Source organism: Muscardinus avellanarius (genome assembly GCF_963383645.1).
Source record: "Muscardinus avellanarius genome assembly, chromosome: 3".
In the NCBI taxonomy this organism is placed as follows: domain Eukaryota; kingdom Metazoa; phylum Chordata; class Mammalia; order Rodentia; family Gliridae; genus Muscardinus; species Muscardinus avellanarius.
In genome coordinates this window covers 30,416,567-30,441,395 of record NC_137788.1, presented here as the reverse complement: position 1 = coordinate 30,441,395, position 24,829 = coordinate 30,416,567, and the positions used below count along the sequence as shown (strand labels likewise).

General features: G+C 52.5%; 1 protein-coding gene across 1 annotated transcript in view; it reads left to right on the top strand.

The window, feature by feature from the left end:
• GRIK3 (glutamate ionotropic receptor kainate type subunit 3) overlaps positions 1-24,829 on the top strand; it is a gene marked incomplete at both ends in the record, with an annotated part of 224,976 nt that overhangs the window by 187,131 nt on the left and 13,016 nt on the right. Inside the window, 4 exons of the mRNA XM_080692401.1 lie at positions 748-951; positions 14,492-14,715; positions 19,935-20,053; positions 22,343-22,560. Of these exons, the coding sequence (XP_080548527.1) occupies positions 748-951; positions 14,492-14,715; positions 19,935-20,053; positions 22,343-22,560 (765 nt within the window). The remainder of the gene's footprint in view (positions 1-747; positions 952-14,491; positions 14,716-19,934; positions 20,054-22,342; positions 22,561-24,829) is intronic.

Genomic DNA, 24,829 nt, shown 5'->3' with positions numbered 1-24,829 from the left:
TTGAGCTCAGAGCTCTGTGGTTTCTGCTTTCTGCTCAGTCCCCTGCGGGCATTATCTCGTGTGCTAATTTCCTAGAGGCTGGCACAGCCACAAACAAATGAAGCTGTCTCTGTTATCATTCATCACTCACCTGGCAGATTCTAGCACAGGGGACTGAGAGGATGCTTGGAAAGCGAATGTATCTGGAGTGTGTCGATCTAATCTTTTCACCAGGGCTTGGGGGAGAGGAAGGAGAGGCTTGCTGAAGAGCCTTCTATAAAGCTGTGTCTTCCCCCTTGGGGGGGCATCAGAGTTCTCGAGGGGGGGTGTTTGTGGAATCACAGATTGCTGTGAGATTCTGGTTTAGTAGAGCTGGGATGGAGCCCAAGAGCGTACGTATCTAGTAAGTTCCTAGGCGCAGCTGCTGCTGGTCCAGGGACCACACTCTGACAACTCTGCCCAGGGTCTTGGTGCTAAGGGGAGAACGTGGGCTTTGAAATCAGGCCGTCTCAAGCTCAAAGCCCTGCTCCACCACTGACAGTTCTGTGGCCACTGGGCAAGGAAATCACTAAGTACCCACCGAGCCCCACCTGCCAGGAGCTTTCAGTGGTAGCCACCAAGTTGGCTCTCCCTCTCCCCACGTAATAGGCCACTCATCTAAGCCACCCAAATATTTTTATAAAAAACAAGATCAGAGGTTCCACCCAATCCTCCAGCCCACACTGTCCACTTGGGCTTCGCCATCCCCTCTTCTGTCTGTCCTTGCAGGAGGAGCCCTTTGTCATGTTCCGGAAGTCCGACCGGACCCTGTATGGGAACGACCGGTTCGAGGGCTACTGCATCGACCTGCTCAAGGAGCTGGCCCACATCCTGGGCTTCTCCTATGAGATCCGGCTGGTGGAGGATGGCAAGTACGGGGCGCAGGACGACAAGGGCCAGTGGAATGGCATGGTTAAGGAGCTCATCGACCACGTAAGCAGGGACGGGGAGCACCCTGGAGGCTTGGCGGGGTGCTTCACACATCAGGGCTGGGCATCTCCACAGACACGGCCCAGAGGCTGGGGAGATGGAGATGAAGGTTGTACCCTTGGGGACTGGGGGACCCATACAAAGTGCACCCCAGCTCTTTCTGCGTTTACCTTGCTCAAGCTCCCCACTTCCCAACCATCCCCTCCAAGCAGATGCATCTGTACTAGCCCCCAGATACTGAGCTGACCCCAAATGGTGTCTTAGGTGAGCTTTCTCTGGAGGAATCCTTCAGCTTCTCAGCTTCTGCTCCTTTAAGAGCTATCAAAGGATGATGTCCCAGCCACATGAGCAAAGTACCAAGACAAAAACACTCCACCAGACTCGGGGACACAGAGACAGAGCTGTCACTACTGCAAGAACTCGGGGGCCCAAGGAGGAGACAGATGGTCCAGGGAGCGTACTAGGGCTGGGGTGGAGGGTTGGGCAAGGTTCTGTTGGGGGCACCAAGGAGCAGCCCCTCACTCTGCCTGGGAGAGGGGACAGTCTTGGGAAGCAAGGAGTCCAGCAGGCAGAGAGAGCAGCCAGGGTGAGGGCCAGGGGCTTGTCAGATGTGGGAGGAAGACAGAGAGAAGCCACAGGCTAGAGACACCACAGCAGGAGGACTCAGGGGGCCCTGGGTTCAAATCCCCATTCTTCCTTCATTAGCTCTGGGGACAGGGTCAGTCACCCAACCTCTGTGAGCTGCTTGCTCCTCTGTGAAATGGACACATCAATACCCCTGCTCACGGGAGTGCTGTGATACTGGCCCGGGGTCGGGTCCATAGTCAGCTGAGTCCTCAGGAGCTTTGTAAGATGCTCTCAGCAAACACACCCTAGCTCTTGGAAGCCCCCTCTGCAGGTGCAGGACCTGGGGTTCAAGTGCAGGCTTTACCACCTAATAGATGTGTGGCTGATAAATTTATCAGCCTCCCTGAGCCTCCACTTCTTCATTTCCACCGAGGGAGTAATTAGCAAGTAGTGTAACCCCTGAGGTGTTTCAGGAATAAAATAAGGCAACATTTTCACAGGCTCACCTGGCACAGAATAAATATCACCTGCCTTCCTGCTCACAGGATTTGCCTCGGCAGAAGCAGCGTCTACCAGCCATGGATTCCCAAACTTAATGGCTTACTGCCCCCTTTTCAAAAAATAAAAAACTACTCAGCATCCCCCTGGGTGCTTCCACTGCCCCTTACTTTTATTCAGTACCCCTCCCCCAATTGTACCAGAGGTGACCACCGCCCCCCTGCCCAGATTGGCCCAGCATCCTCTGCCTGGGGGCGGTATCGCTGACCTTGGGACTCTATGAGATGCCAAAGATGTTCTGTTTGAAGCTAATGAATATGAGGAGGAGTCTGACTAGGCCCCTTAGGTTCCTTCTCTCTCCTGAGAAAAACCCGCTGAGGCAGGTGCTGTCAGTAGCACCCATTTTACAGATGAAGAGGCTGAGGCCGAGAAGGGAAGGTGGCCAGCTAGTGAGTGATACAGCTGGATCCAAGCAGCAGAGTCTCTGGAGGCTCTGTGCCTGGGAGCCCTGAGCTTTGACCTCTCCAAAGAGCCCATCCAGACCCAGGAGCCAGGGCCCAGGCAGGCCTCCGCAGTAAGTAGGGCTTGTTGCTTCTCCTCAGGGTGGGAGCAGGCAGCGTGCTGCCCTGTCTGAGCAGCTGCCCTACAGAGGCCTCAGCAGCTGTGAGTGGGAAGGGAGGCTGGCGCTCAGCTCAGAACAGGAGGGCTCAAGCAAAGCCTGGTTCCGCGGAGCCATGTTCCAGCCCCAGGAAATGGGCTACCGTGGAAGCCCGGTAGAAGAAGCTAATAGTAAAGAACACGGACCTGAGCTGGGTTCAGTTCTGCCGCTCACAAAGCTGTGTGTGGCTGGACAGACTCTTAACCGTTCTGTGCCTCAGGGGCCTCATCTACAAGAGGAAAGGATAGGAATAGAACCTATCCAGCAAGATCGTTTTGAAGACGAAGTTAATGTACGTGTATCACCCACCTGGCACAGCCTTAGTATTTGCTATTTTATTTTTATTCTTCCAGTTGTTCATGGAGGCTGGGGGAGGGGCTTTGCAGGGCCCTTTGTCTTCCTGAGTCCCAGTTTTCCAACTCGACAATGAGAATAATGACACCTGCCCCATTCATTCTTCCCGCCTGTTGTGAGGCTCGGAGGAGACAACTGGTGGGGAAGCAGCCTCTCAGTTGTAGACTTCAGTGTAAGTGGAGGGGAGTGGTGTTGTCACCGTTATTAGTAATAACTGTAATTATTATGGAAATTAGTCAGCAGGCCCCAGCGGCACCTCTGTCTTACCCACTCCCCCGCACCTCCCACCTCCCGAGTGGGCTCTGGAGTCTGGGGCGCTGGGTGGCTGGGGGCCTGTCATTTGCAGAGGCCAGCTGGGCAGGGGAGGCAGGGGGTCTCACCGGGAGCAGAGGCCATGTGCAGAAGAGAGCAGGGCCAAGGGTCTTACCACTCACGGCATCTCCAGGGGCCCAAGAGCTCCAAGAGCCATTTTTTAAAGGGATTCGGTGAGAAAACACCGGCCTTAGCCAGGCCTTCCTGAGCTGACCCTCAGCCGGGGAGGGCAGGGGAGCCTTATCTGGGGCGTCTATGCAGCTGGGAGGCACTTTAGGAGGCCCAGGATCCATCAAGGCCATGAGCCCGGATGGGACATGCAGGGGACCTTGTTAAACCTGGTTCCCTACAATTGATGAGCCTATTAATCCTAGCTTGGTGCCATTTTTAATAACATCATAACCATTTATTAGTGTCGTCAGATAATTAGTCTTCTCACTAGCTCATAGAAAGCGTGGTAAAGACTTGGCAATATTATTACTTCCTTATTAGGGATCTGAACGTAGGCGTAAAAATGATGAATGCCCACCTTTGGAAGTGTCTGCCCCCCGAGGCCCATTTGGAGGCCCTGGGTGGAACCTCTGACCAGCAGGACTTCAGACGTCCTTCCTGACATCCTGCTGGCCTCTGTCCCATGCCACGAGGCCTCCAGAGACGGGGGTTGTAGAGGAAGCTGGGACACCTAAGGTATATGTCCCTCTCTCGCAGACTCCTCCCCCGTATCTCTGTGAACTATGGGAGCAACAATCGCGATTAGACAGAGCCGTGATTGGGGTATCTCTCCCCCCTCTCTCCTCCAGGTGGGCTCTCTGTCCGCCCTCAGACCATCTGTTCTCACCTCCCCTCTCTGAAGTCTTCTCCTCACCCCTGAGCCTCAGCGTGCTCTCCTGCATTTTGAGGACTCTGGAACCTAGTAGATATGGATCAAATTCAAGGCAGCCACATTTCATCTGACAGTGGGGAAGTGATCCAACCCCTCTGGCCTCCATGTTCACATCTACAAAACGGGACCATAAAAGAGCCTCTTGCCCTGCGTGTGGGGGAAAATTTAATGAGCTATCACCTCAAAATGCTTCGTAGAAAGCCTGGTGCTCAGTTAACTCATAAATGGGGCCTGTCCTTCTTGGCACTATTCCATCCTGGGCCAGGTCCCCTCTCTCCCCATCTAAAGTGTTTCCATGCTTGAACATAGCAGCAGCGGGAGAGAAAACCCATCAGCCGTGGTCATCCTGCTAGGCCAGATGTGGTTCGGTACCTAGTGGCCCACGACCTAGACCTTATCCTGATGAATCTAAGTAGCCAGTTTGGGGGAAGTGACTCATATTGATCAAACTCACAGGAAACTGAGGCAGACACCAAAGTACCACCCCATACATACTTGGAGCCTTGGTCTTTGATGACGGGGGTGGGGGCCCACTTGCCATCCAAAGCTTCTGTGTACTGGTACCAGGCATCCAGGAGCCTGTTTGGGGAATGTGGAGGCAGAGTCCTAGTCATGGAGATCCTAAGCCAAGAGAAGAGATGCTACTGGAGAAGGGGCAACAGACCAGCCTTGGAGAGTCATGGGTGCTAAACGGAGGCATTTAATTTTGATCCTGAGAGCTACAGGGCACAACTGAAGATGTATAGCCAGGGGCTGACAATAACGTCGCTTGATAAAAGTAACTCTGCTGCTGGACCACACTGGAGCCGTTCCAGAGGCATGGCTGGGACATGGGTGGGGTGGAGGTGGCTAAGGCAGAGCATTGCAGTGGGGAGGTAAAGGCACAGCAAAGGAGCCGTGCAGGTAAAGACAACATTGTAGAGACTGGTGGTTGCCGGACACAGGAAGTGTGGGAAGGGAGGGGGCAAGGGTGAGGCCGGGGATTCTAAGTGGGGACAGCTGGGGAGATGGCGGAGTCATCCCCAGACTACAGGGCCTCTCGGGGGCCCCTAGAGAACTTGAGGACTTGGGGGATGTAATGAGATTATTTGGGGACTCTTTGGGATCCTGGCCCCACTGGGCTGCCGGCCATATGGCTGGACACTCAGAGGAGAGAGCAGGTCGGGAGGCAGAGATTTTCAAGTTGTCAGCATAGTGACAGGGAGCTTGGGAAATGGGGTTGGGGGCTGTGCTGTGGGAAGAGGAGCTGAGACCTGGGGCAGGACCCAGAACAGCATGAAAGGAATTCCCAAGGTACCTGGGATGGCAAGGCTGGAGAGAAAGGAGGGAAACCAGGAATGCATGGGGGTGGAGGTCACAGGAGGACAACTAGTGGACAGGACTCAGGGTCATACAAGGAGATGGAGAATGAGCAGCACCCACAAACTGGCCTGAATGTGACCTTTAGGGGTGCAGGGTCAGACCCAGCATAGGTCTTTGTGTGCTCCAGGCCTGGCCTCCTTGTACCTTGTTCTCAGAGACCCAGGAGCCCTTGTCGTGGTGCTGTCCCAGGCCCAGAGTCAGAGGGGTGGGGGAAAGGGAGGAGCAGGAGGGACCTGAGGTGATGCATAAACCCCTCCCGGGCACAGCAAGCCAATGGCGCATCTATGTCGAAGTTCTTATACTTCACGGTGGTCTGTACAGTCTGATCCAGAGCTTTCCCTGGCTCATAGCAGGGCCTGGACCAACGTGGGGACAGGAAAGGTCCTGCGTGGCTTTGGCGTGTGTCCTTCCTCCTGAGTGTCCCCTCTGCTCCCCGTGCTGTGTGCAGGTGGGGGGACACAGGTGAGAGTGCCCGCTTCCCCTGCACGACTCTTCCAGACAGTGAGTGTGTGATGGACTGAGCTCGGCCGCTGACAGCACCTGACATAGGGCTGGACACAGAGCTATGGTGAATGAGGGAACAAGCAAGGGCTTGCTTGCCTTGCCAGAGACATGACTGCGGGGTCGTGATGAGCTGGTCTCCACCTGAAGTGTGCGAGGAGAGGGCTCAGTGTCAAGGCCACGAACCCAGCATGGTCCTGTCTTCCACCCAGGAGCCAAACCTTAGTTCTGGCCTGTGTGCATGGATGTTAGGAGTGCCCCCAACCCCTGTTTATGTGTCCAGGAAAGCTCTGCCCAAGCCACCTCATCAGGCCGGGCCAGCGTCCTTGGAAGCAGGGCATGCTGGGAGCTCGCCTGGGGCAGGTCAGAGTACTGACTAGACATGGCAGTTGGGAGTGGAGGAAACAGATGGGTTGCAAAGATGGGCTCCCATCAAGGCAGCAGGATGCCCAGAGCAGCACCGAGTAGCGGGATGTCCCCAAGAGCAGGCTGAGGAGGACTAGCTAGGCAGGTGAGGGATGCAGGAAGGACTTGAGGCTCTGTTGAGATTCGCTGCAGAACCATCAGCCCCAGAACTCAGTTAGCAGAGACCAACGTGGGGAAAAGGCCTGGAAAGGGCTGCCAGGGGGTTAGGGTCAGGACAAACAGGTGCCAAGCAAGCCAAGGCATAAGAGAGCTTCAGGGCGCAGGGGCTAGCAGAGGGAGCCCAGTCAGAGGTAGCAGCAGGAAGGGGCATGCTCCCCTGCTTGGGACTACCTGCTGGGCCATTCATTTGGTCAGATGGTGCTCACTGTACTGAGCTCACTGTACTGAGCACCATCTCAGCCGAGGCTCCCAGAGAGCAGAGACAGGCAGAGGCCTGTGCCATTACTTAAGTCGGGAGTGTGATATGTAGGGAGGAAGAAGGGGAGCCAAGAGGAAGATTTTGACTTATGGCCCAATCCATCGCTCTGTGCCTCAGAAAGCCTTATGAGGTGTGTCTCATGGGGTAAGAGGAGGCAAGGGGACAGGTTTTTCCCACTGCCTCCAACTTCCATGCATCCTGGATTGGGCTTGGTGGACACAAGAGCTCATTGGGATCCTGCAACAGTCTCCTCTAGCCAGAGGCCTTCAGGCTAGAGATATCTTGGGGTCCAGATGGGCAGGAGGTGGTGTGTTATCAGGTTGTATTTGTATGAGGTTGGCTGGAGCCAGGGGGTCTGAACTGGTGCATGGGACAGGTCTGAGCCTAGCGCCCACCCACAGTGTGGCAGACGGGGCAGTGACTAGGATGTGGGGCTCACTGGGGCAGAGGAACAAACAATGAATCAAATGAGTGATATCTCATTAGAATTTTGGTTGCACAAAGGGGGAGAATAGGAGTTTGGGGAGAATAGAGAACAACAACTTAGGTGTCCCTGGGAAGTGACTCTTGGCTGTGGCTTAAAGAAAAAATAAAACCAAAAAAAGAATGGAGAAGAGGTGTCAGGGCATGTACAGGGAGTCTAACTACGTGGGCACCAAAGTTGCTGAAGTCTCCCCAGTCAGGGCTGTAGCTGGATTCATGGGAGCCTGAAGCTTTGGCAGCACCCTGCTAGGGCAGGCCCTGGGCAGGCTCCACCCTGTGGACACGCAGGGCATGAGGAAAGGAGATTCTTGGGAAATGGCAGCAGAATGTGTGATACACCCCTTTTGGTGTACCTGAAGCAGGGCAAACCTGCTGAACCTTCCTACAAGACAGACACAGCATTGACCCTGTGGGGACTTGGCAATCAGCCCTCCCGGGCTTAGGAAAGGCACACCTGTCCTTTCTTACCACAGGTATGCGGCCCATCAGTTGCCACTTAGGACTTTTCTAGCACCTGCTCCCTCCCCCCATTCAGATGTATGTGGACTGTCCGCAGTGTTGTGTCCCAAAGTTATCAGTGCCCACAGCACTCACTGTCAGTTATCCACTGGCTGGTGGGCCACCAGCAGATACCACCCCTGACTCAGTGTACCCTGAAAGCTGCGGGATATCACTCCTGAAGGAGGGCTTGCTGGGTGACCTCTTCGGAACCTTCTGTGTTTGCATCGATCAGTTCATTCAATAAATCTATTAAGTCAGGCCCCATGCTAGGTGGTATTGATACAGTAGTGAACAAAACAGGCAACAGCCCTTCCCTGAGCCTCAGGGTCTGGCATTATAGTAGAGGAAACAGGCAGTAACCTATGAACATGTGAACAGGTGTCAACACACAGCCAAGGTGAGTGTTAGGGAAGCAGTGAAGCTAGGGAGAAGGGCTCCCCCACTCCCTGGCAGATCCTGTGGATCAGAGAGCAGCAGGGAGTTGCTGTCACCCATCCCAAGAAACCCTGGAAGAAGGTCCTAGAGACTTGAGAGGAAGGGAGAGTTGCCATGCCCTGCCCTCCTTGGCCAGCAGCAGAGAAATCCAGGAAGGGTAGGGGTCAATTCCGGTTCCCTGGCATGCAGCAGATGGTAATGAGGATCGAGCGAAGGAGGGCATGGACTTGGGGAGATGGCCCCTTGGCAGTCATAGGCATGGGGCTTTTACTCAGGACTCTCAGCCGCAAGTGTGATGAGAAGAACTGGTGTCAAAAACACGCCGCCATTGCCCCCACTGTGTCCCATCTTCCGCCCAACCAGGAACCAGACCCGCCTGTGTGCACTGGTATTGATAAAGAGGCCTAAAACCCCTGTTCATATGGCTAGGAAGAGCTGTGCCCAAGGCACCTCCTTGAGCACTTGGAAGCAAGGCATGTTGGGAGCTTACCTGGGGAAGGTCAGAATGCTGGATGGACAGGGCAGTTGAAGACAGATGGAACAGAAGGTCTGCATATAGTGGTCCCAAGCTCTGTTTGCAAGGCAGGAGAGGATCTCCAGCCCTGGGCCAGAGCGCTTTAAAGCAAGGAATGGTGGGAGCTCACCTGGAAGTTCTTCAGAATTCTGGATAGGGTGAGGGAAACAAATAGACTGCAAAGATGGATAGGCAGGTTGCCAGGGCCTGTGAGTAGGGAGCCCTGAGGAGCTACGGTTATCACCAGGTGGCTAGGAGGGCAGGTGAGTGCTGTCCATGTTGGGATCCACCAGCAGGTCAAAGGGAAGAGGGTAGCAAAGTTCAGGCTGTCCCAGCCAGGGCCACGGAGCAGCAGCGGGGTCCAGAGTCTGGAGAGGGGATGGTTAGAGACAGGTCACATGGAAGGGTCAGTGTGGTTTCTGAGACTGGGGGTGCGGAGCAGAACAACTGAGACCACACCTCAGCCCATTAGGCTGGGGCGAGGGGAGCTGGGCCCTTACAAGCCTTCTGATGCTCTTTTTTTCCAACAAAACTTTACTGAGCCTCCAGTTTATGTCAGGCTTTGCTCTACTCCCAGGAGGTATATCAGGAAAAGAAACAAGCTAACTCTGCCCGCTGGAGTTTATATACTGGCAGAGGACCTGGATACTCAACAATGACTTGTAATAAAATTTCAATTGTCAACAGGACACCAAGGAGCAGTTCAGGAGCCTGGGGATGTATCACTGAGACCTAGCCTAGTCCTGGGGGAAGGGACTCACCACCCCCTGGCCCCTTGGGCTCTGCTAGGACAGGCCCTGTTCTGTCAAGACTGATACCGCCACCAGGGAAACTATGGGGTAGGGGAGAAAGCTTGTAGTGATGGGAGGTGGAGCTGGCAGGGCAGCCATTCTGGGTTCCAGTGGATATGAAGCAGGGTACCTGCTCATCCGTCCAGAGAGACGAGAGGCACCGGATGGAGCCTGCTGGGGCTCAGGAATGGGACCGTGCTCCCAGGCCTGCGAACGGTACACACATCGCTGCTCCCCGTCAGTCACGGGGGCTGCTGTCAGCTCAGGAAGCTGGCCAGTGAACCACAGGCACTAGAAGCTGACCTGTCAGTTGACGCTTGTGAATTTACTCGCACCTCTTTCCCCTCTATTCAGATGTGTGGGTTGTTCAGAATGATGGTTTGTCAGGTTAATGTCCAGGGCCCTTCAAGGGGCACAATGCTTCCTTAAGCTGGGTAGGAAGGAGATGAGCTGAAGTGAAGAAACAGCACTTGGGGAAAAGAGGAAAAGGTGAAATCCTGGGAGGCCCCAAACCAGGGTCCAGCGCAGAGTCCTGCAGATAAGAAGACTGGAGATGCCGACGCTTTCCTGCAGCCTCTGGCACCCAGGCCCAGCCACGCCATGCAAAGCATATGCTGGGGAAGCCGCAGGGCAGCCGTGGTTGGGAGCCAGAGGTACATTCAGGCCTGGGGGAGTGCATTGCTGGGCTCAGGACAGGGCGGGTGGGCCCAGCAGCAGCAGTGGAGGGAGCTCCATGTGTCCTGCAGAGTCTACTTGGCAGGTATATTTACTTATACCATAACAAATTATCATAAACCTGGTGGCTTAAAAGAACAGAATGCTTTTCTCTCTCACAATTTTGGAGAAAAGAAATCAGAAATCAAAATGTTAGCAGGTATGTTTCATACATTTGGAAGGTCTGGAGGATACTCTGTTCCAGGTCCCTCTCCCAGCCTCTGGCATTGCTGGTGATCCTTGGGGTTCTGTGGCATGTGTCTGCATTATTCCAATCTCTGTCTCCAGCCTCACAGGGCTTTCTCTGTGCATATCTGTGTGCCTTCTCTTTTATAAGTATCCCAGTCCTTGGATTGGGGGCCCACCCTAATACAGATGAATACATCTTAACTTGATTCCCTTTGTGAGGACCTTATTCTAAATAAAGCCACTTTCCCATGTACCAAGGATAGGGATTTGAATATGATTGGGACTCAGCACATAATTCAACCCACTACATATTGCATGTAGGATGGAGAGGTAAAATGGTGGGCTTTGAGATGATGGTGAGATGTGCCACTCACCAGCTTGAACCAGTCTCCCAGCTTGATTGAGCCTCAGTACCCTCATCTGGAATATGGTACTGATGCATCACGTGAGGCAGTACCTGTAGCCCATTTAGTCATGATTGGCTGGTAAGAAGCATCCACTAATGATAGCAGTTCCTGCTGTTTCAATTAAAACCGGTCATGGTCCGGGCAGCCAGATGCCCTAAGGGATTCCATGCAAAAGACAGAACACAGAAGTAAAGAAGCTGGTGGAGACCATAGTTGGGAATCCAAGTAGGCAGCTACCAACAAGATACCAGATACAGGGAGCAAGCTGGGGCCCAGGGAGTAGATCTTGGACCCTGGGGAAGACCCTGTCCTGAGAGAAGACAGATTGGTGATCAGTTGCTAGAACCAGGACCTTTCTTAGAACCTGGTAGGAGCTGACTCGAGTTTCATTCTGAGGTACAAGGTGAGGGTCCAGTCAGCAGCCAGGATGGTTGGATACTAAGGACTCAGCTATGGATCTGGGGTTGGTTAAGTAGTTTGCCTTCCATGCTGGAAGCTGGGGCCGTGGCAAAGCAGATGAGACCAGATGGCTTCACCCAAGGATGGAGGAGAGTAATAGGGCTGAAGATCCTTGGTAAATGGAGAGCTGTTTATGGGGATAAGATACCATTCTGAGAAGGTCATCCTGTCTGGACCAGGGTTTAGAAAATGTACAGAAAGGTCTTTGGTGAGGCAGGAGGGGCCAGCAAGTCACCTGAGACCAGTGGAAGGTGCAACAGGTTGGAGGTGTGGTTTGGTTTAGAACCACAATTTCTGTAAATACGAGAGTGAAGATTGAGGAGCTTTTCCCAGCCTCAGTTTCCTTCCATTCAAAAAGTGTGGATTGTAATAGAGGCTCCCTAAGTTCTCTCACCCAGCTCTGACAGCCCCTGATTTTATGAATCATCCTTGAAGAAAACTTGTACAAGTAGGAAGGGTCTGCCAAGACTGGGCCTTTCATTCTGGGTAATGAACTGAAACGGCAAAGGCTTGACATCTGTTCTGATCTTTCAAGGGAAGTTGGACAAAATAATGCCTTTCTCAGGGAAATCGTTACCAACAGAGAAATGGAATATTTCCTGCCTAAACCAAAAATGAAGTGGAGAGCACCAGCTTCCCCAAAGCCCAAGGGAGAGCACACCCGAACTCCCAGTGAAGGTCACGTTGGCCAATTATTTTGGTACCGTAGGCACGAATGCCACAGACCCCTCTGCCTCGCATCCCTATTAGAGACAGAAGGCGGGAAGAATGGCAGGGGATTCCGAAGTTCCTGAAAGGGTCTGGAGGGAGGGAAAGGGACCGTACCCTGCAGTTGGCTTCCTCACCAGCCCTGAGCATGGCTGCAAAACACTTTCACCTCATCCAGCTGGCTACCAACAGTGGAGGGAAGATTCCCCCACCAGTGACTTTGGGGATATTCCCAAGAATCCACTTTGGTCCCCAGAGGCCATCTCAGAGAGCAATTCTAAATGCATTCAGAGGATGATTATGACTCTAGAGTCAGAACAGAGCCTCCCAATGCAATGTGCTTTGAAAGGGTAGGGCTGGGGGAGGCCAGATACTAGCATCAAAGGCCCATGCATCCCTGTAACATCAACCTTTTGGAAGATTCTAGAACTTTAAGACCAAAAGGGACCTTTCAGGATATCTCACCCTGGTGCCCTCACTACCCAGGAGTCCCATCTACACCCCAACAGGGACTCACTGGCCTGAAGCTCCGAGAGAGCAGGGACTATGTCTCTACAGCTCACCACTGTACACAGTAGGCCTCAGATAAATGCACATGGGTCACTCTGCTCCAGAGTTCCATGTTTCCCAGCTCCTTCCAGCCTGGGACACCCACAGAGCTGGCTTGAAGCTGAGCCCCCGCTACTGACCCTTTCCTCCTTGATGCCTGATTTGTACTGGGTTTCTAGTTCCTGTTCTAAGATAAGTGGAGTCAGAGCTAATGTTAACCTAAGTAATTTGATTAATATCCATCTCCCCTACTGGACTGCAAGCTCCATGCGGGCAGAAACAATGTTTCTTCTCTGTGTCTCTAGTGCCTGGTAGATCTCATGGATGGATGGATGGATGGATGGATGGATGGATGGATGGATGGATGGATGGTAGACTGATGATTATGGGGGGAGACTGAACACATGCATGCATGGATAGATAGTATGATGGATGGATGGAAAGATGGGTAAATGAAGGGATGGATGGAGGGATAGAAATTTGTGGATGGGTTGTTAGATGGGGCTTGGCCAACCCAACAGGTGGCTGCCTAGTCGAATTGCCTTGAGAAAGGGTTTCAGAGGTAGGCACCCTCTTGGCAAAGAGTTTTAGAGCTGGTCTTTAGGACCCCTCCTCTCTTTGGTTCTGTCTCACCTGAGGAAGTGCTCACACTTTGGGGTATCAATACCTACAGGGGCCCAAGGGGTATCCTCTCCAATGGGAAGACTATTTACAAATATTCCAGAGGACGAGAGGAGGCTTGGGAGTGGAGAAAAGAAACAGCAGGTCAGCCACAGACTCAACTGCACTGAGGAAGACCCCAGGCATGTGATAGTGCACACAGAGCAGGCGAGGCCCTTCCTGTGGGTCAGAGCAGAGTCCACGGGAGTTTAGGATTGGAGGCCTTCAGGGCCATGTCTGGAAGAGGCTGCATATGCAAAGAAGTGCAGGCAGTGGTAAGAATGAGCTAACAAGGGGATGAGTGGTAAGAATGAGCTAATCAGGGCATGGGGTGGGCCAAGCACCGAGGAGAGGGAGGAAATGTGGGAACCAAGAGGTGGTTTAATGGGGTCGCGTGTAGGAGGACACAGTGGGGTAAGGCTCTGGAAAGATGGAGTGGAGAGGAGGGAATTTAGACTTTTCATCAGGAAAATCTCAGACCAGAGAAATGGAACTTTAATTATTCTTCTCATTAAATTTTGATGGAGTCGGATTTATTAACACCGGAGCATCCCTATCCCTCCCCCTCCACCTCACGCCCTGGACTTGCCTGATTAGTTTCTGGCCCACCCTCTCTCTTCCAGGGGAGGATTGTCTTTGCCCAACTATCTTCTGGGTGCGTTTTAGGGTCTATAGACTCTAGAGTGGGGTGAACAGTCAGGAAGTAGAGGGGAGAAGAAAGATTTAAATTAGAGTCATCGTGGATTCTGTGTCCTCCTGGCGGTGTCTGAAAGACACCAGTAAACAACATGAGCTATTTTTAGATGTTTGTAGGTGGATGCACTGGGTTCATTTGACAAAGCCCGGTCTTGCGAAGGACCACAGGGTCACCGCTGCAGTCGTCGCCATCTCTGCATGCTTACGTCACTCGCCTCAAGGCCAGGAACTCTTGCAGAACTAAGGTTAAGTTGAATTCATCTTTGTCTCTCTGCACCCTGGGCATGGCCCGGCCAGACCAGGGTTAGCAAATGTTGAAACTGAAGAGTGGTTAAGTGACCTTGGGCTTGGGCAGCTCATACCACCTCACTCCCTCAGCCCCCCTTCTCAAAGAGGAGCGCTCTGTTGCTTGCTAATGAGGCTTTGCTCGTTGTCCGTCTGTCTGTCTCTGACTGCAGAAGGCAGACCTGGCTGTGGCTCCCCTGACCATCACCCACGTCCGCGAGAAGGCCATCGACTTCTCCAAGCCCTTCATGACGCTCGGCGTGAGCATCCTGTACCGCAAGCCCAACGGCACCAACCCCAGCGTCTTCTCCTTCCTCAATCCCCTGTCCCCGGACATCTGGATGTATGTGCTCCTCGCCTACCTGGGTGTCAGCTGTGTCCTCTTTGTCATCGCCAGGTAAGGCGATGCCTTTGGCCAGAGCTTGGGCCCAAGCTTGAGGGTAAATTTGGAGAGCCAGGAGAATCCCCCACATCCTCAGCTCCTGACACAGAAGGCCCAAGGCTCCGGCCACTGCTGTGCCTGCTGCTTTCTCTCTCCCTGTGGCTCGGATCCCTTTGTATTCCATAAGGAACATTCCACAGCCCCTGGGTTTGCATCACCTGGTCCTCCCCCATCTGTGTTTATGATGATGAGATACAGCAGTTGTGTCCCAGGTCCAGGCTTGGAAAGGCTGAATCATTGCCCACAGTTGCACCACCTGGGCCAGGCACCAGGAGTGGCAGGCCCAGGCCCACAGCATGGCCCAGTGGGCAGTGGCTTAAAACTTGGACAATAGGCTATGTCTATGCAAGCCACAATGGGGGGGGGGCTGTGCCGCCCAAACTCACACACATGCCCACATGCAAAATCATAGCACATGTACACACCCACATGCCCGGGATACATGCTAGCAACATGCTTACACATTTATTAGCATGCAATAAGCATGTTGTACCCTTGCTGGAGGGTGGCAGGAGGAGGTTACTAGAGGACTTTAGCCCAGCACGTAGTGAGCACCTGGTGTTTACCAAGCACTGTACTCTGTAGCCATAGCCCTCCCCGTACTCTCACACCCTCCCTCTAAGAGGAGACACCCAAGGCTCAGAAAGGTCATATAAGCAATAAGTGCCGCATCTGGCTCTTAAAGTTGCGTCCTCAAGGGTTTTATTTTCTATCCACACCGCTGGCCACTTCCCTGGCCCTGGTCAAGGTCTCTGACCATACGGCCCAGCTCCCCCAGCCCCTCCCTCCAGGGCCCAGCCCTGGCCCCTGCCCTGGTTCTTTTTTTCTCTAAATCCTAACAAGGTGCGCAGAGGGACTTCTCTGGAGAGGCAATTTGAGATCCAAGGGCTTAGTGTTTCAGCCTTTTTTTTCCCTCCTGAGCTTTCTTTGAAAGCCATCCCCCCACTCTGCTCCGTTAGCTCCCTCCTCCCGCACAGAGAGAGACCAAAGAGAAGGATGTGAGAGAAGAAATCATCCTGCCGCCTTAGCCCCTGCTGCCAGCCAGCCCGGTGCTGTGGTGGCCGCCCTGCCCAGCTGCCACAGAGGCCTTCATTACGCCTCTTGTCTCTAATGCTCTAACAAGCCTTTGAAAGCCAGCAGCCACTCTCCTGTGCTCTCACCATAATTTCAGCAGCTCCAGCCAGCCTCTGCGTGGCCTGCCCCCTCTGAGACGTGGGCTCCTCCAGCCTCAGTTCTGTGCATATGATGGTCTCCCTTCCCCCTCTGATCCAATCCTGGCCTTCCACCAGCTGCCAATGGCTGGGTGCCTCCATCCAGGCTAGTCTGGAGAGACTTTGTGGAAGAGAGGGGACTTCTAGATCCACTAGAACAGACACCTGCAGAGAGAGGAGAGACACAAAGGTCTTGGGCGCAGAGCTGAGAAGGGCATCACAGTACAGGTGTCACCCTGCGGAGCTCCCGCTCATTGTGACACACCTCGTCTGGTCAAATCCTTGCAACAATCCTGTGAGGTGGGTGTAATTATCCCCCTGCACCTTTCAGAAGCAGAAACTGAGGCTCAGAGAGGTAAAGTCACTGCCAGAGTCAGAAAGCTTTTCCTTGGAAGGGCTAGGTCACGCCCATTCAACTTTACATCACACACAGGCCAGGCAGAGGCATAAGGGAGAGAAGCCAGCCGGCCGATGGGCAGCAGGAGTGGCCAGGACCAAAGCAACCTGCAGAGCACACAGCTGGCTCAAGAGGGTGGCCACTGCCCCTGCCTGAAGACTGTGAGTGCAGACAGGCAGAGGCAGTGTCATAGTGAATGCTTATGGTTTTTAGAGCAAGACTCCAATTTTTATGTGACATCTCATGGCTTTTCTACATGGCCACTAATTCAGCTCTTACAATAGTGTTGGGGTCAAGTGCAACACATCTTAGTGTGGATGCAGCTCTATCTCTCTACTTCTTTGACCCCCAGGCTGCTCCAGAAGCCAGGACACAGCTGTTCACAGCCCCAAAAGATGGGCTTCTCAAAGGGTAGGCAGGTCCGCAGGTCCACTCAGAGGCAGCACTGGCCCAACACAGGGCTATCCATCTTGCAGAGTGGCCTGGCCAGGGCTGGGCAGGGGTCAAGCATTGAGAGGCCCAAGGCTTTCCTTGCCACCAGCATATTTTTCATGCCTGGCGAGGTAGGAGGACACAAGAAGGAAGGAGAAGGCACTTTCTTGCCACACTTTGGGTTCTAGAAACCTTCACAGCAAAGCCCCAGAAGACAAAGTCATCCTTTGGCATTGGTGTCCACGGAGGTGTGCCCAAGGATGTTTCTTTGAGCAGAGTGTAGGACAATGAGAAACAGGATGGTTTAAATACAATTAACAGAAGAGTGGTTAAAAATGCTATAACGTGGTTATAGAGCACTAATCTGAAAAGAGGCTAGTACTTAATAAATGAAAGAAAAAGAAAAGGTTTAGAACAGTACCACAGTACAATGCAGTGCATTTTGTATTAAAAATTGTATTGGGGAGAGACTGGTACATGGAAAAAGTAGGACTTTCTTTCCAGAAACCATCTTTCTCTGGTGAGAAATGAGCTCCTCTTGCTGGATGTGGTAGTGCACACCTGTAATTTCAATACTTGGGAGGCTAAGACAGGAGGATATCAGGTTTGAGAACAGCCTCAGCAACTTTGCAAGATCCTGTTTCAAGATAAAAAAAAAAATAAGCCAGGTGTAGTAGCACACACTTGTAATCCTAGTACTTGGGAAGCTAAGACAGGAGGATTGCAAGTTCATGGCCAGCCTCAGCAATTTAGTGAGGCTCTCCACAACTTAGACCTTGTTTCAAACTTAATAATAGTAATAATAATAATAATAATAATAATAATAATAATAAAATAGGGGTAGGGTGTAGCTCAATCCCCAGTGCCGAAAAGAAAGAAAAGAAGGAAGGGAGGGAGGGAGGGAGGGAGGGAGGAAGGGAAGGAAGAAGCTCCTTTAAGAAACCATCTTTCTTCTGTCTCCCGGCTTTCCTTCCAATGTGTTCAGATTCAGAAGTGTCATATCTCCCCATCTCCAGCGAAAACTGTCACTGTAGCCTTCTGGCTGACTGCCAGGTGGCAGAAAGTCCTGGGTCTCCCTCTGCACCACAAACTCAGCTTCAATCCAGAAGTCAAAAGCTAGAGTCCAGCCATTATTCCTCAAGATTCCTGTCTTCATTCACTGATGAGAGTTCTCTCCCAGCCGACGGGGCTCCCTCCGGCAGTGCCTCCTCCAGCAGCCCCTCCCCACTCAGGCCCTACCACCCCACCAGCTGGGGCTCAGTGCCCTTCTAGAGTGAAAGTCCAGGTGGGTCTGGGCTCTGTCTCTTCTGCGTGAGCCCAGCACCCTCAGACCTGGTGGTCTCTGAGCTCGCAGCAGAGACTCTTCTGCTTCCATCAGGAAGCAGCCATGCACCTGAGCCCCACCCTCCTGACTTCCCAGGTGCACCTGCTAGCTATACATTAGCATGCTAGGAAGCCCCCTCCCTTGACTCCGGATGCCCAGCTCTCCAAAGGCTTTTCCAAAGCCCTTTGCACAACAGCCTCTCATCCACACTCTCCTAATCCTCTAGTTCTTCTGTGTGGATTTTAGAGCCTCTAACCGGTTCATGGTCAGTTCCTTTGAAAAATCCTCAACTTGGCTCGAAGCCTCACTCTGAAATTTGCTGTCCAAGGGATCTTCCTTCTTCATGAAAACAAGACTTCTCACATGAACATTGGTGGTCAGTGCATGATATACTAACTCTGAGACGGGAGACGGGAAAGTATGTCACAACAAGGCACTTAAGGGTACTGCAATACCAGCTGGGCATGGCAGCACACGCCTGTAGTGTCAGTATTTGAGAAGCTGAGACAAGTGGATCACAGGTTCAAGGCCAGCCTCAGAAATTTAGCAAGATCTGGTTTCAGAATTAAAAGGGCTTGAGGTAGGGGAGGCTTGGAGGTAAAATGTTCCTAGGTTCAATCCCCAATCCAAAAAAAAAAATGTTTTTAATTTAAAAATAAAGGGCATCACACTAAAAAACAGAACAAAATTCGATGGACTGTCTCTCTCCCCACCTCTCATACCAACCCCCTCTGCTTCCAGGTTCAGTCATCGATTCCTCCACACTCTCAGTCTCTCCAGTGCCTTCAAATTTGCATGTCCCCAACTAGAATTTACACAGTCAACCGAGATTCCCTCCCGCAATCAGGAGTCTTCTCCCTTAGAAGGCAATGGGGGGACTTTAACATTTCTTCCTGTCATGCATGTACTTGTATATTCAAAGAAAAGTCTGAAAAATTATCTATCACATTGTTCTCTCCAGGGGGTAGGATGCTGGGGTACTACTTTCTCCCGTTTTATACTGCTTGAATATTTCATAAACAGTGTCTTTTACTTTTTTCTATTTTGTTTTTTTAATTATACAAGAAATTCAAAAGCACCTTCTCATTTTTAAAGATTCATGTGATACAAACTTCATTGCCTGAAGTTCCATTCTGAGTTGCTTCCTCAGAGGTAAACACCGATATTCTTTATATATGAAATCTTCTAGGGTCAGATGCAATCACATACAAATATACATGAAGACCTGTATGTCTTCAGGAATCCGTTCATATAAATAGTATCATATTGTCCTTATTTTTTATCACCTTCTTAAAACCAAACATTGCATATTGATGGTCTTGCTGTGTCAGTACATCTAGAAGTATTCCATTCTCTTTTAACAGCTGCGTGATATTTCAAAGTGCAACATGGCTTGGTTTATTTAATCATTCCTCTACTGAAGGACATTTAGGCTCTTCCAGTTTTTCGCTATTATAAACAACACTTTGATAAACACCCTCGTGCGCTTCAATTTATGCTCGTATACGAGTGGTTTTTTCCCTAAGATGGATAATGAGTCGCCAAATTGCTGGGTTGAAGGGCACATGCATTTTAATTTTCAGAGGTGCTGCTAAATTACTCTTATCACCAGAAAAGGGCACCCATAGGAAAGAACAAGAAGAAAAATGGCCTTGATTGCCCCTTGCCTGCCTTGCCAGCAGAACAATAAGGCCAGGGAGGCTGAAGTGGCGGCGGCCCTCGCCTGCTGCGTCTGCTCTCCGGCCGCCATCGTGGCCCCTGCCCTGTTCCCCCTCAGCCCAGCCTCACCGCCTCTCTCTCCCTGTGGCAGGTTCAGCCCCTATGAGTGGTATGACGCTCACCCCTGCAATCCTGGCTCCGAGGTGGTGGAAAACAGCTTCACTCTGCTTAACAGCTTCTGGTTCGGAATGGGCTCCCTAATGCAGCAAGGTGGGTGCCCTTTCCCTGCCTCCTCTCCCGGGGAGGGTTTCCTCTCTCCCCAGCGGGTTCCACAGACTCTACTGGACAGCCTCAGACCCTGCTGAGCTGCAGAAGATCAGAGATCCCAGGATGCTCCAGTGTGTGCCCTCCCCACCCCCACTCTGATTGGAGCCGGCTCCATGTGTGGCACGCAGGACACATCCTCAGCACTTCCACCACCGCTGAGGTGGACACGGAGCACCCTGCTCGCTGGTGCTGGGCCCCCAAGGGCCTTTCTGCCATGGAATCCAGCTGAGCAAAGCTGGGCTGTGGGGGAGGAGCACAGTAGAAGCAGGGAGGCTGGGCGGGAAGCCATTTCAGGAATGAGATGAAGAGACCAGAACTGGAACAGTGGCCATGCACAGACGGCAGAGGCAGACTGAGAAGACTTCAGAAAGTGGCGTGGTCAGGACTCAGTGGCCATGGGCTGTGGAGTGCCTGGAAGTGTAGGGGGACAAGACTTCTTTCCTTGGTGCATCAGAGACAGGACCACAGATGGAGGAGCTTCTATTACATCCTCCGGAAGGTGCCAACATGCCGTTCCTGACCCTGAACAGACAGCCAGCCCCCTGGAAGTGTGTGTGTAGCTACTTAAGTATTTAGGAAGCAGTTTCTGTTCTGGCCACAAGATATGAGATGCGGAGACACCAAGGAAAGACCCCCGGGAGAACTACCAGCCTCGCGAGGGTCCTGTGTACACTGCCTCTGCCTGTGCAGCTCCATGTCCAGCGTCTCTTATCTTGGGGATGTGGGGCAGCCAAGTCTCTGCCTGGGGTAGACTCCCATTGAGAGGCTTCAAGGACAAAGAAAATGTCCTGTCCTTTAGTCTTCTGTGTATAACTTCATGGTCCAACACAAACCCTGGTTCTCAGGAGACATCCATCAGCAATTGCCAAATTAATGAATATTATTCTGAGTGCCCCGTTCATGCTGTGCCCTGTGCTGGGCACTTATAAGAAGGAAAAGAGAAAACAGTAGATCTGTCTGGAAGAACAGGGCCGGGGCTTGGGCCTGAGCAGGGTTCCAAGCCACCTGGCAGAGCAAGCAACTAAGAGAAGCTAGTCTTCCTCGGCAGTGAGCAAATGAGGAGCCTGGGTGCGGCTGGCTGGGGAGGGGACGCTGAGCAGCCTCCTGGGCGCCTGTAGCTGGAAAGTGACAGGCTGCTTTCAAGGAAAGCGCCTCAATTTGTCCCCACCATTAACGAGTGTCCTGAAGCTCACCTTGCTTCCGTGCCTATCATCTTTGTTCAGTGACAGCTGGGAAAGACCTGGAAGCTCCTGGCTGCAGTAATAACTTCTCTCCTGCCTCCCACTGCTACTCAAAGCCCCGACCCCCCCCCCATGTGTCCCCCCACATGGTTTTGATTAAGGGGGAGAAAAATACTTATGTATTTGAAAAACTCTCCCTTGAGTGATTTCTTTGAGAAAAATCATCCATATCAAAGCAGATACTTTTCAGATTGCAGATCTAAATATTCTGGAAAGTTCAGGAGTCACTTGCTATTTAAATCTCTTGAAAGCCGCCTAGTTAATTACTTCAGTTAGAAGGTTTCATCTGAATTGTGCTCCACGCCCAAGGTCGGGGAGGAAGACTGATATATTTCTGCAAAGAGCTTCCAAAAATGTTGATTTTTCTCCTCCTGCCAAGCGCCGCATAGCAATCTTATATTTGTGTACCGCTTGTATTTCCGATGCAGTTTCTCCTCAAATTATATCATTGCAGCATTACAGTATTTCTGTGAGGCTGGGACAGAGGAAGGACGATTCTTTCTGCTTTGCAGAGTCCCAGAGTGGGGAAGTGTCTGGCACACGATCAAACAGACAGCTGGGAACACGATTCACTCCAGAACCCAGGGGTACCGCCCCGCACATGCTCATAACCTGGGACCACACTGTGGCCCATGGATAGGTGTCCTCTGGGCTGACTGGGATTGATGTGTGTTTCCATGTTGTTTGAGAGCTGTGGCTCTTAAATGTCCACCTGGGTCAGAACACCTGAAGGGCTGATCACATATAGATGGCTGGTCTTGCTACCCCACCCTCAACTTTCCCAAGTGCTGATTCAGCAGGGAGCCTGAGAATTTGCATATCAAATAAGTTTCCAGGTGGTGCTGATGGACCACACTTCTGAGACCCAAAGGTCTAGGGAAAGGGGCTCAGCTCTAATGACATTGTCAGCGCCGTCTATGATCCAGGGACACAAGCAACCCTGGCCTCCACATCACCTGGCACCCACCGCCTGTCTCCCCCTTCCTCCCAGGGTCTGAACTGATGCCCAAAGCTCTGTCCACGCGCATCATCGGAGGCATCTGGTGGTTCTTCACACTCATCATCATCTCCTCCTACACGGCCAACCTGGCTGCCTTTCTGACCGTGGAGCGCATGGAATCGCCCATCGACTCTGCTGACGACCTGGCCAAACAAACCAAAATTGAGTATGGGGCTGTCAAGGACGGGGCCACCATGACCTTCTTCAAGGTGAGGCTCCCCCTCCACATTGCAGCGTGATGTGCTGACCCTCCCCTGAACAGGAGAGGGGTGGGGAATCTTTGTCCTTCCTTTACTGCTCAGAGCCAGTGGGCCAGAAACCCAAGGGCTCGGCCCTCCCCTATAGAACAGTCGACTTTGGGGGGCTGTAGTGATGAAAGCTAGGTAGGTTGATCACAGCATCAATTCTAGAAGTTTCTATACCTGGGACAAACAGTGTGAATGAATCTCCAGAGGAGGGCAGGTAGAAAAAGGAGCAGAGGAAGAATAATGGTCCAGACACAGACAGCAGGGACAATTCCCCAAAGGAAGGGAAAGGGCTGAAAACTGGAATAAGTGTTTATAAACATTGCTTGGCATATTACATTCCTGGAATGCTGATGTCTTCAGATAAAGTCCCTGCCACCTGCCCGGTGACTGTGCTAATTGGCGCCTGACCGTCACTGTGTTGCTCTTCCTGCTTTGAAACTGCAGCCTCAATTTTCACCTCCCACCAGTGTAGTCGGGAGCCCAGGAGGCTGGAGACTCCTCCACCTGTCCTCCGAGAGCCAGTAGGTGTCAATGTGGCCCAGGAATTAAAGGAATGACCACAAGAGCTATCAGCACAGGAGCCAGGCATCTCCTGGGGCTGGGCCTCACTGAATCCTCACACGAGCCCAGTGAGGCCAGCCCTATAGTCCTTCCCATTTTACATGTGTGGACCCTGAGGCTCAGCGCTGTGAAGCGGCTCACCCACGGACTCACAGCTGGAAGAGACAGATGCGGACTCAAAGCCCACGTCCGAGCCAGTGGTGCCAGGACTTGGGTGTGCACTCAGATCCCCCAAAGGACCTGTTTCTACACAGGGTGCTGCCCCCACCCCAGAGTGTCTGACTCAGGAGGTCTGAGATGGGGTCAAGAAGGAGCGTTTCTAACAGGATCCCAAGTGATGCTGCTGGGGCTGGTCCAGGGCCACACTTTGAGAAACACTGCTAATTATGGCTCAGAATTGATGATGACTTGGAGACTCTGCAGCTGCAGGACCATTCGTTTGTTTACTAATTAACTGCTCTCAGGCAGTCCGGAAGCCTGGGGGTGTTACCCTTTGCTCTGGGCGCTGGTTCCCCATCCACCAAGCCTTTGCCTCTTTCTAGGCCAAGCCTTCAAGAGGTGGTTGAGCCCCCGTGAGGTCTGGGTGAAGAGAGGAAGAGGTGGGTGGGAAAGACTTCCACCCCCAGCACTGGAGTCTCTAGAGCTCTCCCCCGCCCAGCCTCCCATGTCCCTCCTTGATACTGGAAGCAGCTCCTTAGTGAAGAGGAAGGAGAGGAGAGAGGACCCCCTCCTCGTATTGCTGCTGCCCCAGAAAGCTGAGTGCGCCTGCTCAAGGGGTGTGTATTTACATGGAGGGGAAGAAAAAAGCCTCGTCAATAGCATGATAGGAGCTCTGTGGGACTCTGTATGTGTTCACAAGTCTAAGTATTGTAGGACATGTACACAGATGTGGCCGCATGTATGCATGTAACAGTAGACAATGCATGTAAACATGCATTTGTCTGCTCATATGTGCACACATGTGCCTTTGCATAAGAGTGTGCCTGCATGGCCATATGTGTTTATGCTTAGACACAGTGTTCGCATCCATGCGTATGGGCACATGCGTATGATGCATCTGTGTGAGCTGGGCTCAGGGCCGTGTACCTCTGAGTATATGAATACAAGGACCTGCCAGAAAGTCTGTGTGTATGTGTGTGCAGCTGTCTGTTGAATGTTGCCATGGCGTGCCTAGATAAGGGTGATGGTGTGTGTGTGTGTGCCTGCGTGCCTGCCTGCTCGTTGCCTGTCCCCGGGCTGCAGCCCAGCCCTTTGACGGTGCCAGAGTCTCTCTCATGCATTACACATGAGCCCATCTCTAAGCAGGGCTCCCGATCAAAGGGAAGCGGCATAAATAAGCCCGATGCAGGCTCATTGCGCTGATTGGATGCCCTGGCCTCTCCATGCTAAGATGCTCAGATTGGCTTCCCAGAGCCCAGGCCCAGCTCCCCACCGAGCCTCTGTCCTCAGCAGCAAGCAGCGCCTCCCGCAGCCTACTCAGCCCTCTCCCACCTTCTCTGCCAAAGGCACGGCCAGGAAGGCAGAGGAGGGACACAGATGCTGATACCCAGCGGGGCCTCTGGGGTTCAAGGGCCCATGCTCACAGGCCCACTGGCCAGAAACAGCAACTGCCCATCCCCTTGCAGAACCAGCTTCGCTTTCATGCTCTCCCAGCACAGTCAGTTAATCC